The sequence below is a fragment of the Psittacula echo genome (assembly GCF_963264785.1).
Source record: "Psittacula echo genome assembly, chromosome: 6".
Classification (NCBI taxonomy): domain Eukaryota; kingdom Metazoa; phylum Chordata; class Aves; order Psittaciformes; family Psittacidae; genus Psittacula; species Psittacula echo.
In genome coordinates, this window is record NC_137743.1 from 69,020,483 (window position 1) to 69,036,560 (window position 16,078).

General features: G+C 37.7%; 1 protein-coding gene across 1 annotated transcript in view; it reads right to left on the bottom strand.

Moving 5' to 3' along the window:
• The window catches only part of PDE11A (phosphodiesterase 11A), a gene marked incomplete at both ends in the record, with an annotated part of 137,656 nt that overhangs the window by 54,000 nt on the left and 67,578 nt on the right, over window positions 1-16,078 (bottom strand). The window contains 5 exons of the mRNA XM_080620917.1: window positions 3,976-4,026; window positions 7,408-7,500; window positions 7,872-7,939; window positions 9,400-9,475; window positions 13,146-13,281. Of these exons, the coding sequence (XP_080477043.1) occupies window positions 3,976-4,026; window positions 7,408-7,500; window positions 7,872-7,939; window positions 9,400-9,475; window positions 13,146-13,281 (424 nt within the window). The remainder of the gene's footprint in view (window positions 1-3,975; window positions 4,027-7,407; window positions 7,501-7,871; window positions 7,940-9,399; window positions 9,476-13,145; window positions 13,282-16,078) is intronic.

A 16,078-nucleotide genomic window follows, 5' to 3' on the forward strand; every position in this document is an offset into this window, starting at 1 on the left:
TTTTTCCACATTTTAAAACCTACTGATTTTCAGGAAAAAGGACCCACTTTACACTGTGTGACAACTCAAGTTTTCATTTAACCTGCGTTTTAAACTGGCATAAAGAGAGGACTGGATCTTAAATTTATACTTTTCCAGAGATGTTGCTCTATCAGAAAACGCAATACTAAAGACTGACTGCCATGACTAAATAAATGGAAGGTGGCAGAGGGATCATTACTATGCAATTTTACAAAATGCCAAAGCTGAAGAGAGCACCATCCTGATGAAATCAATGGAAAACTTCACATTACCCTCCTGGGGCCAGATCATCAGCTACAGAGACAGAGCAATTTGTTCAGGCTCTGAATCCAGATCTCTGCAGATCCACTTGTGTCTCACCCAAGGGCTAAGCCCCCTCTCTGACCAGTAAAACAAACTTACTGGGTTAAGGGCATGAATTTTCCATTCCCACTTCCCCTGAGCACAGGCAGTGAATCAAAGGGGTGGCTCCAGCCAGGTCAGCAGAGCAGCGCGTAGCACAGTGCGTCACGTTGTTTCCGCTGGCGCTGGCCTCCCAATAAATGTGTGCCTGCTACCCTAAGTGTTAATGAATCCCAAAAGCTTTAACACAAATAATGAAAAGGACTGGCGATATGAACTTTTACAGTAATTCACATAATTGGATTCTCTACTGAGAAAAAATCCCACCCATTCACTAATAGAACAATTTCTAATCATACAAGTATTTTTAAATTTAGCTTTCAGATTTTTATTAGTGAAAGCTATATTCTAGTACCACCAGAAGTGGGATCCCTTAAAAAAATGTGCAAAACCACTGTTCACCTTGAATTTATGTTGCTGCTTTGGTTTTAGACAGTTGTAGAAATCAGAGAGGGCAATTGCATGACGTGATTCATTGTCATACACTCATGTTTCACTGCTCCATACTGTGAACTTCCCTTTTTTTGAGCTCCACAACCACTGGTGCTCTGCACTTTTTCCCGCCCCAGCATCTGGAGATAGGTATTAATTTCTTAAGGGTTTCTTGTTCAGGTGAGGGTTTTTGTTTCAGAAGTTCTTAAGCAGAATTAATAGGAACATAAATATTATTTATTTTCAGAACTTTCTCACAGTGATTATGTTTAATTCTTAAAAAGATACCAGGTATATTTGTGAATTTGTGTATTTGTGAACTCACTCAATAACAGTAGGAAATTATTGACAAAATTTCAAGTAAAAAAAAATAACTTCAACTAGTCCTGCCATGCTTTCTGTAATGCAGTCAAATAATTCACTGGTAAAAAACAGAGGAAAAATAAACTTCAAGTACACTTGCAGTTTTTTACTTTGCATCAGAATACTGTTTATACCTTAGGCAAATAAAAATGAATGGATAAGAATTATATTAATATTCTAAAGACATAATATGACAAAGAAGGAAATAAACAACTTGGAAAAAAAAGGAATATGCGATTATTCCCATGCTGCTGGGGTCCAGTAATGGTATGTTTGGGGTAGTATGTTGAAAAGTTATCAACTCCAAAGTTGTCACTCCAAAGTCATTAACTACCATTAGGTCCTGTGTCAGTCAAGAGACAGTAGTGAACTACTGGCATTACTCTCATTTAGATGTTTTTGTCATGTGAGTCTGTTACTATTCTGACTGAACCAGAACAACAGGTAAATTGTAACAGACATTTCCTCTGACATCTGCCAATAAATCACCAAAAGGAGATGCGACAGGCTTAGCCCCAAACAGCCCCAGAGGGAGGAACTGTTTATTAGCCAGTCAAGTCTAGAAGATGACCCTAACATAACAGAGGGGTCATACAAAATATAACAATATAACAAACAGAGAAAAAAGCAGGGATTTCAGGGTCGGATGCCCCAGGAGACCTTGGCAGGGAGACTGGCTGCCAGAGCTCTGCAAGGGGTGAGACAGAAGCACTTTTATCACACAGATGGCTAGCCCTCTCTGGGGATGAGCTCTCTGTCGAAGGCCCACAAGACACACTAGTCCTCCCTCTGGTTTTGTTGGGGTTTATTTTGTTTACAACCAGTGGTGTAAAGCACTAACAAAGACTACCTGGCACTCATTTTGTCAGGAACTGAAAGAGAGTCAACTGGATAATAAGAGAAAATTTTTCTTTAAAAAGTCTCTCAGCTTAGTTTAAGCACAGATTGGTTTTATTTCTCATTTTCTCATTTATCTTCTGTATAAAATTGTATCTATCAGAGTTACTAATGAATAAATGCTTTTCATTTCCCTTTACCTTGTCATTAACCATTAAATAGATAGTTACATGCCTTCAGAATAACAAGAAGACGTCCCTACTTGGAGACCAACAAATCTATTAATGGAAACACCTGGGAAAACAAGTAGCATAGCTCCTCATCACAGTAGTATCTAGGTCCAAAGAGTAACATAGCAGGCTCTTATTTCAACTCCATAGACCATGATGGAGAATTATCTTTCAATGGTTGAAAGCAACTAAGAAGTATGGCCCTCTGGTATGTAGAAAAGTATTGGTTGAATCCTGACAATCACAGAAGCTGTATTACAGGTGCTTATTTTAAGGTAAACTAAAAAAAACCGCAAACAATCAAACCAACAAACCAAACCAAGCAACAACACCACACCACCAAACCCACCCAGAAAACAACAAACCCAAACCAAACAAAACCCCAACCTTAAAAGAAATTATGTATGGCCTTTTATCCTTTTCTTTCCTCTCTCACACAGTGTTTGGTGGTCTTTGCTCAACATAAAATATAACCTATTAAGCACACAAAAGTATTTTCTGCTGGCTACAGTGTCGGAATAATCTTCAAGGACATATGATTGCAGCAATAATTCAGTTATCTACTCTCCATCTTACAAAAGGGTGGGTAACTTCACCAATGACTACAATGGAGGGAGACAATATATTACACCCTTAGAACTCTGCAGCGCTACCTGGTGATAGGCAAAGCCAGTGTTTGGACAATAATTTACCAACTAATAACTAACTAGCAATAGCTGCCCTTCCTCAGCTCACATAACTCATCAGTATCAGCTCTGCTAAGTCACCCAAGGCTTTCCCATTTGACCACAACCATCCACATGGTGTGGAGATGAGGTTGCAGCCAGCCAGCCAAGTGTCAAAATAAACAAACAGCTATTTTTCAGCTGGATAGGTGACAAGGAACCACAACAGGGAATGCCAGCAGTGTGGGGTCACAACAGCCCTGATCTCCTTCCCAGTCTCCAAGGCACTTTGCAGAAAAGAAACCAACCCTGATGCCCACCACAAAAGCTTCTCAAACAGCTATGAGGAGCTCTCAACTCTGACTCCTCATAGCCAAGTAAAGTGATACCAAGTTTTCCTCAAGCAGAAAAGGCTGTGCTGGAGTGCTGGCAGAGGTGGAAGGGCAAAGTCACTGCTCTTCCTACTCTCTACCCCTTGGGAAGGCAGGATTCAGTGTGAAAACATCTTTATTGGTCCCCAGCAATGCTATATTCTGCACGCATCACTTCACAGTTCTGCCCGTGCTTACAGAAGTCAGAAGAGGATTTCTCACCATCACATTCAGCCTTCTAAGCCTATGCACAATCTTGATAGTGAATTCTCTGCTTTTTAAGTAAACACAGGACAGCTTCCACACTATAAGCATGTTCCTCTCATTTTCTCTAGTCAACTCCTCACCGCCCACTGTGACTTCCCTGTAGTGGTTCCTGCTGAGGAGGCCACCAAACCCACACTGATGTGCAGTTCCAGCAGCTGGTGCTGGAACAATGGTATTTTGCTGCTGTGCACCTATTACTGCAGCTTTTTATCGTTTGAAAGACTTTTTCCACCTTCCCTGCCTAACAGCCTAATGTATAATACATCATTTATAAATTAAAGTCAGTTATGATTTTCCACTTTGACAAAAACTTTTCTCTCAGATAATCTACATTCATTTTACTTTACTGCTATATTTTCAGAAATAACTAAAAACTTAAATCCTTACCTTAAATTTATCAACTTCTGCCTTCGAACATGTTGCATGATAAGATAACACCTGCCCCAGAACAAAAGATAAAAACAAATTTTTGTAAGCTTGATAAGTAGAAATAATAGGGCTCCATACTGGAGTCTAATCAATGATGGTTAAAACAAATTTAATTAATATTTGTGCATGGTAATGTGGTTCTGAATGTCAGCATATAATAACTAATTGCAGGTTATCAGGTATACATTTGGCATTTATGTTGCAGGGAATTTTATAGGGAATCATGGACAGTAAACAATTTAATATTATAAGCATTCCTACATTGTTCTCCTGTTCTACAATTAAAAGAATCTAACATAAAAATAATAGTAGATTTACAGACTTTAAATAATGCCTTTTGCTATACTCTAAAACCTTATGCCTTTGCTAGTGACGCCTCACTGCATGCAAATTAGCACCTCTATGTTATGCCCGACATGTTCTTCAGTACCATTTTGAAGATGAAAGCATCAAATAAAATGCACAAAGTACTGCACACCTCCTCTTATTACCTGTAAGTACGCATAATTTACATGGAATACATAATACCCCTATGTGACAATAATAACATTGAACAACATCCCAGAAGGTGCAAGAGCCATCCTGCGAATTGGACCCACCAAGGTCTGACTGTGCGTGGGGGATGAGGCTCTTGTCCTTGAGGGAGCTCACAGAGCCAGAGCACTCCTAGCAAGGACAGGTCCTCCTCACCACACAAACATCCTATCTACTTACGTGCTAAAGCTTTGATATATATTTCTCATTTTGAAACTGTTTTCATCTGTGAATGTCTCTGTTACTTGTATAAATACCTAAACCTATCTCAAATGCCCTTGGCTTGCAATACCTTGTGGCAGTAAGTCCCAAGATATATTTACTCATATCAATTTTAGAGGTGTCATCTTTTACAGTAACAGGAAATCATTCCTGCACTATGAAAGAATAAATAACAATAACAAACACCAATTCATGTTTTGTCCCATGTTTTACTTTCTGTAACTATACATCATGTCCTTCTTCTAATAGTATCTATTTTTCTGTCCAACCGTATTGCAGCTTCTCTCAGAAATCTATAAGATTAGTTAAATTACGTTTTCTACTATGACAGATAACACTTAATACTAAAATTCTTGTGAAGCTTCTCCTTTACCTGCATTCATTATATCCCTCTAGATCTCTAGTCTTCCTTAATATTGATTATTGTAATCTTTTAAGCATTCACGAATTTTGTCTCCTTAACATATAAAATACTATTCAGCCTGGCTTTGAGCCATCCTACTTCATGCCTACATGGCGTTCTACTTTCAACCTTTCCTCATCATTTATTTCCATTTTGGTCTTCTATTTATTAGTCAACCTTCTGAGAGTACCTCTATATCTGGATAAGAATCTTATTACAGTATATATCAAATTGATTTATTTTACATCCAATATGAATGTCATTTCAGATGCCACTCATTGCCATCCTACCTAAACACACAACTACTATTATTCTATTACTGAAAAATGGTTTCACAGTACTTCAGCATATACCATTCTTTTGTTCAGTACTTTGCTCTATCTTCGATCACTTTACACAAACATTATCACAAGTTGTTGCTCATTTATAGAAAGAATTGCTCTTCACTGAAGCACAGTGACCATTTATCAAACCTGTAATCTACATTCAAGCTATACGAATCTTTTCTTGACCAAAGAAGCAAGCTGTATTTTAAAACAAGAAAATAATATTTCATTGATTTCAATAGTAAATAACAAACTTCTGTGTTAACTTTGATCACTATGTATCTGAGTGCGATATCTGCATTGCCTGTTTTTTTTTTGCCAGGAGGAATATTCATTCTAAGGTGTCATATTGCACAAATATCTGGGGCATATGAGGGCTTCCAGTATTTCATTACTATGGTATGTAAAGAATAATGAATCTTGCAGAAGTCCTAAAAAGGAAAGTTTTTAACGTTTCTTCCTAAGTGAATACATATACATGGGTAATAAAAAAAAGCCAAGAATGTTTTCTAACACAAACTGTCCTATTGACTTTGAAAAGCCCTAACATGCCTATATGCTTTACAGAGTAGGTCTCCCATACATAGATAAATATCTCCAACCCTAAACCAAAATAAAACTATACAATTATGGCATCTTCATAGCAATCCAACTGGGTTTGATTTTTGTTTTAATAGTGAGAAATTCATATCTCAATCAGGCCAGTGCTGGCTTTGTGGTTCTCATTGTAATGGTGGGTACTGCATAAATTCAAAGGAGTTACAGTTAAAGGGTGCGTGTCAGGGACAGCTAGGTAATTTTCTTCTCTTATCACATATAAAATATAAAACAATACTGAAATCTTAGCAACAGTACCCTTTCATCACAGGAATCTTTTAAGATTAATCAGTTTTGCATAATGCTTTTTAAAAGATCTTAAATTTAATTCAAACCCTTCTTAATTACTGTTTAAGCAGGAATAATGTAGATTTGTAAAGCTATCCTCAAAACTCCGAGCTTTGTTCTCACCAAGATTATTTTTAATATGATTATGTTTAAAGCCTACAGAATATAATAGCTAAGAATAGTGTTTTATTGTTGAATCAGCTTATAGAAGATCAAATAATATTTCTTAAAAAACGTTCTGTATTTTAGTTTGTTCTATAGGAGCTGGCATATTTCCATTCTTCATGAATGGTGGCAGGCAGCAGAAACAGGAAAAGAAATTCATACCAAAGGCAACAGGTAAAAAAAAAGAGAAAGCTTTCCATCCATTTAGCTATTCTAGAATTATTTTATGGAAAGACATGATGTGTTGGAAAATGCCAGGATTTTGCATTATGCATTAGCCCTGGCCCACAGTAGAGCTCTTGTTGAGCTTCCAGCCATCCTGGTTGGACTTTATTCTGGTCAGACATATATCAGATAAGGATTCAGTAGATGTTGCTTTTGATACTAAGAAACCTTATAATAATAATCACTATTTTCAAATTTGTCCTGTTCACAGAATGTTCTAATTATACTTTACAGCATTAGAAAAACAACACTAAGCTATCTAAAATATCAAATTCAAAGGAATTTTCAGATACAGATGGACAAAAAAATACATGTAATGCTTGGATTCATTCCCACACTTACACCTATAAGAAACTAGCTTCTCTATCATCACTGTCCCACCCTTCTAAGGTAAAAAACATAGCATCAAATGAAATATCCATGTTCAAAATTACTCAAGCTATGCATGAGTTCCACAGCTACGCATACTCTGAGAATATTTCCCTTCAGCACTACCTTAATAGGATAACACTCAGATGCAGAGAGGTATAGATATAAAATGATGCTAACTACAATAAATTCTGAAGCAGTAGGTTCCTTTGCATGTGATGCTTATGAGCAAGAAAAGGTTTTGATAAGATGTGTACATACGTCAAGAGCCACAGACTGTTTTGCCCAGGATTTCTTCACTTGGTCATACATAATTGTGTTGTTGATGCCCAGGCCACAAAAAATAACAAAAGCCTAAAATTAGAAAGAGAAAAATAAAAGAAAGTCAATTATAATTCAATTATAATACAGACACAAAGATGAATGCTGTCTTAATCATGAAAAGGAATCATGTGGAAATACTAGAAATAATCATGGTTAGGTTATCTTGAAAATGCAGGTAAGTCGCTGGCTTCAACAAGATGAGAAAGATCAGATGCAAGAAACTTGTTTTAATTAGGATGTAACCTTATTAAGTGAGGAGTTCTGAGAATTAATGTCAAACCACAAATGCAGACAACGTATTCTTCCCCCCTCCCTAGAGTAGCCTGAAGTAGCATTACCTAGAAATATCAAATTCTGCTGAAAAGTAGTAGGTTATTGCTACAAAATTGAATGCCTCTTACTTCAAACAGTCGCTGGTCAGCATCGTCAAAGGGTTTCCCATCAAGCCTGTTCAACACTTGAGCTACCCCTTTAGAAAGAACGCATATGAATTATAATCTTCAATCATTAACTCACAATGCAGGATATTTTATTCATTGGTAACATTTAAAATATATCTTTCAAACTGAAAAGCAATACTGCAAATATTTATACTCAAAATCAATAAACAGACATAAATATGTCAAAGTCTGATTGTTCAGATACCAGGACTCAGTTTATTAAACTGTTATTCTTTACTGTCCAAGTATAATACTTCAAATCCAGAAGTTACTCACAACGCTTTCCACAAAAGGTTAAACATCTCTTTGGGAAAGAACCTGAGCATGTTGCTAACAGCAATTATGTAAGTTGCCCTAGCAATTTGGAGTTTCTAATATAATTTGCTGAATCAATACTTTCATTCCTAAAACCTTAGTTGGTTTAGGATCACCTGTGTGTTGAAGTCCTTTTTTAACTCATACCTGGTCCATAAATTTACTGAACCAATGAAAAAAAAATTCCTTAAAACTTAGCTTTCAAAGCTCTTGTTTCTAACGGAACTAAAATTAAGTTCCACATTTATATTTCATTAGTTATAATATGCCCTTAGAAAAATACTGTAAGATCTATCAGCAGTCAAGGGTTCAGGTTTTTTCTACTTTTTAAGGTAATACACACTTCACAGCAAACAATGAGTCATATTCTCAAAAGACTCAATTCCTACATCATCTTTGATGAATAAGCTCAAAGATCCTGATCCTGCATGGCACTGAGTGCCTTCAGCAATGTACTACTGATATCAGGTCTCGCTGACAGCCACAATACACAGGGATATAAGTCTTGCCCTGCCGGTTTGAATTGCTATTGCTCTGACTTGAATTCTACTGTGGAAAGTTAACTGAAGAATCTGGCACTGTTGTTTACAAATGGTGATCCTTCTTGTGCCAAAAGCAGGTAAAAATGCAGGGAAAATTGCAGATGTATCACAGCTGGGAAGCATCATATCAAACAAGCAATAAAACTCTGTCATGTCCTGATCCAGCACACACCACTGCCACAGGCAGCTCTGAGCTGCCACACTCTCTGGTAGGACTTCTCTGACTGCCGTTTATCTTTAAAGAGGGAAATGCCCACTTTACCCGACTGTAGAAACAGTTGTCTCAGTTGTGTACAAAAAAAGGGAGACCCCAGAGAAATACCAAAGCATGTAAAAAAGTTTTCCCTAATATTGTTAGAATTTCTGGTTTCATCTTATTAGTCTTCAAGTTTCAATACAATATATAACTGAGCAATGACACAGGAAGAAAGCTTAATAAGTCCATAGAGTATCCGAATCAAAACATCCCTTCTTGGATACTTAGCATGCATGCTAGGGACTGTAACTTCTTAACAATATGGGGGGGGGGGGGGGGGGGGGAGAAGAAGAAGAAGAAAAAGGAACATAGAAGTAAAAAGAGAGAATTAAATTTACATCTGCACAAAATTGATGTGCCGTGAGGAATGTCTTACCAATTATTTGGTGGTTGCTGTTCCATATAGGAACACACAGAACAGACCGTATATGAAAGCCAGAAATCTGGTCAGCCTGAAACAGAGAAACAAGAGCTCCCATTAGGGTAGGTATCATCTGTAGCCTTTTACATTCTAGTAGCAGAAAAGTCAAGGAGTAAGCTTACATTTACAAATGTCTTTCCAGTATGGATCAGCTTTCACCCAGAAAGAGATTCTGCTGAAACCTCATTCATAGTTAGATTAACCAAGAGACATAAGGATTATTCTAAAAATTGCCAAAGAAAATACAAACACTGCCATCTTTGCCACAGAAATCTTACACTATTTGAATTTGATTTGGAATTAAAGACAAACTACAGTTGAGGCAATGTCCAGTCTATTTCTGGATTACTCATAGTGGTGTACCACGGCAATCTCCATGGAATAACTGAGCCTTAGAAATACTCTTTCCAATTGTCAAAATGAAATTGGATTTAGCTATAAGAGGCGGTTTACAAGAAATACACATTTTCAGAAGAAAAGCAAGAGTAAGTAGTGAATTGTGCAGAAGTGCAAGCTAGGCACGGATGGGGTCAAACCAAAGATTTGATATTTTCTATGTAAGTTTAATTGATCCTGTATTTCTGAAAAGTATTTTCTGCCTCATTTGTTGTTTTCTACCTAATATAGTATAAAACTTAGAAATTTATTTTAAGTGACACAGATATTTTTCTACAGTTAATAAGCTTTATTCTTTAGGGTCATTGCTGCAAAACTTGAAGAAAATAATGTATCGTTTTCAGAAGAGCTTAGAGAGTGGGATGAGCCCATTCATAGGAAACCAGGATATGTTCTCTTACTAAAATTGTCAGTGCTACAGGCAATCTGTAATGGAAGAAAAGTACTAGACCAGCAATAATTCATATACTGAAGGCAGGATAGGATAACTGTGATCTCACAGCTAGCAAAAGACGTAACTCGGGTTTTAAGTAGAGTGCGGCTTATTTGTACGTACTCAGAACTCATCACTGAAATCAGCACAGAGTGCCACCTAAAATCCATGGATGTGAGAGAAAAATTGCCTCAGATTTATATCTTCAAATATGAACTAAATGAAAATACTTTGCCATTAATTTATTGGTGAATGAGTTGAAAACTGAGCAACAACATTTGAAAATGACAATTAGTGTTCTGGGAAAAAAAAAAAAGGAGACTTTTTAATAGAAGCAGAGAACAGAATAAGAGAACAGTATCTGTTAATAACTACAAATATGATTCTATTTAAATCACAGGGGTTAATATGTTTCTCTTACTACATTTGGCTGTAGAAATAATTGTCACAACTGAATCTGAGAATTAAATATTCGTAGGAACCCCCCAACAGAAAAGAATTTCTGCCCTTTGTATTACAGAATCACAGAATCCCAAGGGTTGGAAGGGACCTCAAAAGATCATCTAGTCCAGCTCCCCTGCAAGAGTAGGGTAACCTAGAGTACATCACACAGGAACTTGTCCAGGCAGGCCTTGAATGTCTCCAACGTAGGAGACTCCACAACCCCCCTGGGCAACTTGTTCCAGTGCTCTGGCACTCTCACAATAAAGAAGTTTTTCCTGATGTTCACATGGAACCTCCTATGCTCCAGTTTACGCCCATTGCCCCTTGTCCTATCACTGGACATCACTGAAAAAAACCTAGCTCCACCATCCTGACGCTCACTCTTTACATATTTGTAAACATTGATGAGGTCACCCCTCAGTCTCCTCTTCTCCAAGCTAAAGAGACCCAGCTCCCTCAGCCTCTCCTCATAAGGGAGATGTTCCACTCCCCTAATCATCTTTGTGGCTCTGCGCTGGGCTCTTTCAAGCAATTCCCTGTCCTTCTTGAACTGAGGGGCCGAGAACTGGACACAATATTCCAGATGCAGCCTCACCAAGGCAGAGTAGAGGGGGAGGAGAACCTCTCTTGACCTACTAACCACACCCTTTCTAATGCACCCTAGGAAGACATTGGCCTTCTTGGCCACAAGGGCACAGTGTTGGCTCATGGTCATCCTCCTATCCACCAGGACCCCCAGGTCCCTTTCCCCTTCACTACTTTCCAGCAGGTAAACCCCCAACCTGTACTGGTACATGGGGTTGTTCTTCCCCAGATGCAGGACTCTACACTTGCCCTTGTTGAATTTCATCAAGTTTCTCCCCGCCCAACTCTCCAGCCTGTCCAGGTCTCGCTGAATGGCAACACAGCCTTCTGGTGTGTCAGCCACTCCTCCCAGTTTAGTGTCATCAGTGAACTTGCTGAGGGTACATTCAGTTCCCTCATCCAGGTCGTTGATGAAAATATTAAACAGCACTGGTCCCAGCACCGACCCCTGAGGGACTCCACTAGTCACAGACCTCCAGCTAGATTCTGCCCCATTGACCACAACTCTCTGCCTTCTTCCTTTCAACCAGTTCTTAATCCACCTCACTACCTGATCATCAAGCCCACACTTCCTTAGCTTATCTATGAGGATGCTGTGGGAGACAGTATCAAATGCCTTACTGAAATCAAGAAAAACCACATCTACCGCTCTACCATCATCCATCCACCTAGTTACTTCCTCATAGAAGGCTGTAAGGTTGGTCAATTAAGTGTTTTCTTTTTTCTCTTTATAAATTGGGCAGTGCCTCTAACTCAGAAAGGGCTGTGAAGCAAATAAGAGATAGATGAATTAATTAGGATATGATATATTACAAATACAACTGCAAATGTATCAGGAACAAACGTGTTTTACTTTAGCATGTCTCTTCGGCAAGAAATAGACCCCAGGCGTTAATTGTATTTTTTGAAATTCTAAGCAAGTTAGTATCAACACAGTTTTCTTGTACATTTTTACAGGAGGCCTCTATTTTTCTTGTTTTGACAAGTTCTGCTGGTTTGAGAGATAAACCCTTTAATCACACATGGAATGAAAGTGGACCCAAGCAAACTCTCAACGTGAAACATTTCCAAGCACACTTGCTGAGTAATATGGTTTAGCGAACTTGCTGACCAAGGCTGCCCACTGATTAATGTGCTGCCCAACTGCTGGCCAAGTCCCCAATAATAATACTATTTTACTGGATAGAATTCAGTGAAGATTTTGTCTTTCCATATGTCTCTGACATTCATTTAGGTGTTAAGTATACATATATGTTTTTAACTGTACCACATCTTCGTAACTGAGGCTGGAATGAAAACCTTAGGATACAAACACAACTTTCATTAGGGGTGGTATGCATCTTGAAGAAATCACTAATCCAGAGTGCATATTTTATTTGTGCAAATTAAAAGGTTAGGTGGCCAATTTAAACAGCAAACGTCTGTCTCTCTAGATACTGGTTCTGTTTACTGTCTGTATGTGTACAGTTCCAGTCACCCCAACAGCTAACAATGATGGTGCTGCTTATGCTGAACACCAACAGTTGAATTTTTAGCAATAAAAATCAGTTTGCCTGAATATCAAACCATTTGTTAGAGAAGGTATCATTTATAAATAGGGGAAGAAGTGAATCCTGGACAGATTAAGTAACTGCATAAAGTCATACACTAGTTCAGTGACCTGTGTTTACTGTATATAGCCATGTCAACACCAGCAGACCAGGAGGACATACTGGATAGAACAATAATAATTCAAAATAAATATTCACATTTTACAGGCATTTGGATATAACAATAAAATGGTGTTATGTTAGTTGCAATGTTAAAAATACAATGTATATTTTGATTTCTAAAAATCTCTTACTTCAGCATCAAAGCGAGGATCCTGATAGGCATCACTGATGTTCACAGGGAGACCTGTGGATGCTACGAGTTCAGCAATGCTATTATTTATTAGCCAGTCAGAATAAGACGATGATTTCTCCACACTGTCCTTGAAACTATCGAAAGGCATGGCAAGGGAAGACAAGAATACAGTCAGTATTGTTTGGAAGTCCAGCATGTCTTATAGGCATATTCATAGGAAGAACAGAACCATTCACAGTTATTAATGGTTAATAAACATTATCTGTGGAGCAATAATTTAGTATTTATTGAAATGGTACATCAAAAAATTCTCTACACAATTCTTTATGTTTAAAATAACATTTGGTGGGGGTCTCACAAATAAAGTACATACAATCTTTAATAAGGAAATGCATTTACATACGAATCAAAGAATGGGATTACATTCCAAGGTTCTGTGGGATACAGGCCTGTTCACAAAAAGCAACCAGTTCTAAATAATATTTTCTGTAGTGCTACCTGAAAGTATGTAATCTTGGGATTTTATTTTTTCAAATTAGTCTAATAATTTGTGGTACTTTTAATTCACACTTCCAATAGCTTTCCTGTCAAGGGAAATGCTATTTTTTAAAATCATGGTCTGAAATGCCAGACCTGAATGGCTGAAGAAGGGATCATCAAATAAGTCTTAAAATCAATAATGTAAGTGTGCTGCAGCAGGTGGATCCAAGTAGATATACAATACATGAAATTTTTCTTTCTTTTTTTTCCCTGGCTGAGCTACTGACACATCTACCGAGGGGCTAGACAGATGTCAATAAATGAGCATAAGACTCTAAAATTATGGGCTCAACTCAGCACACTCCACCGCTGCTTCTGCAGAAAACTACACAGGCATTAAAGTCCTCACCTTAAGCCTCATCCAATCATCAGGGAAATTCTCACTGACTTATTGCAGACAGGTTTTTGACATTGTCTAGGTGTAGCTATTCATGCATGAATAAACGAATGCATGTTGTCTTAGTTTTAAGAAGAAAACTGATCAATTTTCAATGTTGCTTAGAAAAAAAGTGAGTCTGAGCAGACATGAAGAAGACTAGAATACCTCGAAGCTTCAAAGTAGTGCCCATGAATGAAAGAAGGATGCACAGTAAAATGCTTGAAAGACTCAATCAAAGAGAAAGAATTGATTTTTACTGGCTGCATTGATTTTCTGGAGACTAATTCAACTAAGTTGCTCATTTGAAAGAAAGCATAATATTCTTAAAAAGACTATAAATAAAGATACTCATAATGATTCACACAAATAAATCCAAGTGTTAGCAACTTTCATTAGGGCTAAACATTTTGAGTGACTGCAATACATCTTATATGTACACTTTGACAGGAACCTTTACACAAACATAATGTTTTCTGAGCTAAGTAAAAAATTCAGGTTTATAATTTAAAATTCCTCAGGAGATTAATACTTGAGAAATAAAAAAATCTTGACAGATAAGGATCTAATTTCAAATGCGTAGCTCCCAGTTCATAATTTAAAAATCTGGGGGATATTATCATTATTATATAAGACACTTTAAACTGGAACTGCATTATGGCTGTCAAGCATTTCAAGCAGCAAATAAATTCAAGTAAAAGAAAGAAGACATCATTCAGGAAGAAGTTCTAAAAGTATGTTCTACTATGTTGTCTCCATTCCTAACAAGGGCTTTACAACTATACTCTGGAAGAGAGGCACCCAGCTCTCACTAGGAATAAAAATCAATGATTAATTCAGATGCAAATCACAGCCAGCTGGTGCTCTCTCCATCCTCAGTAGCTTAGAACACACTGAAGCTACTCTAAAAATCAAAAGCAACAATTTACTCCAAACTGTGGAAAGCCGTGAATCCTGCTGGACTGATGCAGGCAGCTGCATGCCACCATCGCCCACACCCTAGCAGGAGCAACACATGCCATGCAGGAGAGCAAACTCTGCTGCTCAAGAGCACTGAGCAGTGCTGCAGGGTCTTTTATGCAGCTGCTTGCCTTGCTATCGCCCCCAGAGTATCCCTGGCACAGATGGCAGAAAGTACAGTAGGGAAGTGGTACAGCCAAAGTCATGGGTACCTTAAATCCTCTAAGCAGTGACATGAACCTTTCCATCTCCTAGGACTAGAAGAGCACAAAGGTGTGCCTTACAAAGCATAAAAATACTGCAGGAAATTGGGCAATTTATAGTCTGGTGGTGAAACAGCGGTAGGAGAGATTTCAATACTTTCTCTGTCCTAAGCCAACTAGCACAGATATTTTCTCCCACACAACCCACATTGTGGCTCATGACCATAACCAGTGCTACCCAGTTAGAGAGCTGTAATCTCAGCTACATCATCTGCCAAGATGACTTCTGTGCAGGAAAGACATAGCCCACAGCACCTTCCCTTGAGCTCATATTCATCTAGAATACATCAGAACTGAACTCTCAAGGCTTCTAACATTTGCATAATCTTTTTTCAAAGGGAAAGAAAATTTAGGAGACTTGGCAAACCTCTACTTCAAGAACTAAAAGACTGGCAAAAACAAGAGCATTAGTGTGCCATAATGGATAATAAACAAACTTGATCATGGTGTGTGCTGGAAAATTGCAAATTGAACAGATAGATGCCAGTGTGGTTTTGCAAGATATTTCTTTACAACCAACAGCAAAGAAAAAAGATATGAGTATTCATTATATTATTTAGGGACTAAACAGTTGAGCTGCTATTAGCCAGATGGAGGAAGGGCAGAAGAAAAGCCTGTTTCTTCTAAAATTGTGTAAGAAAATATTTTGGGACATTAAAAGTTATATTGTCCTTGGAGCTTCTCTCTCTTTCAGATAAAACTTGTAACTAGAACTGTTCTCAGCCTATAATCTCTTTGAATTTCCACTAAAATTTCAAAGAAATAATATTTATCTTCACTGGTGTAATGCTG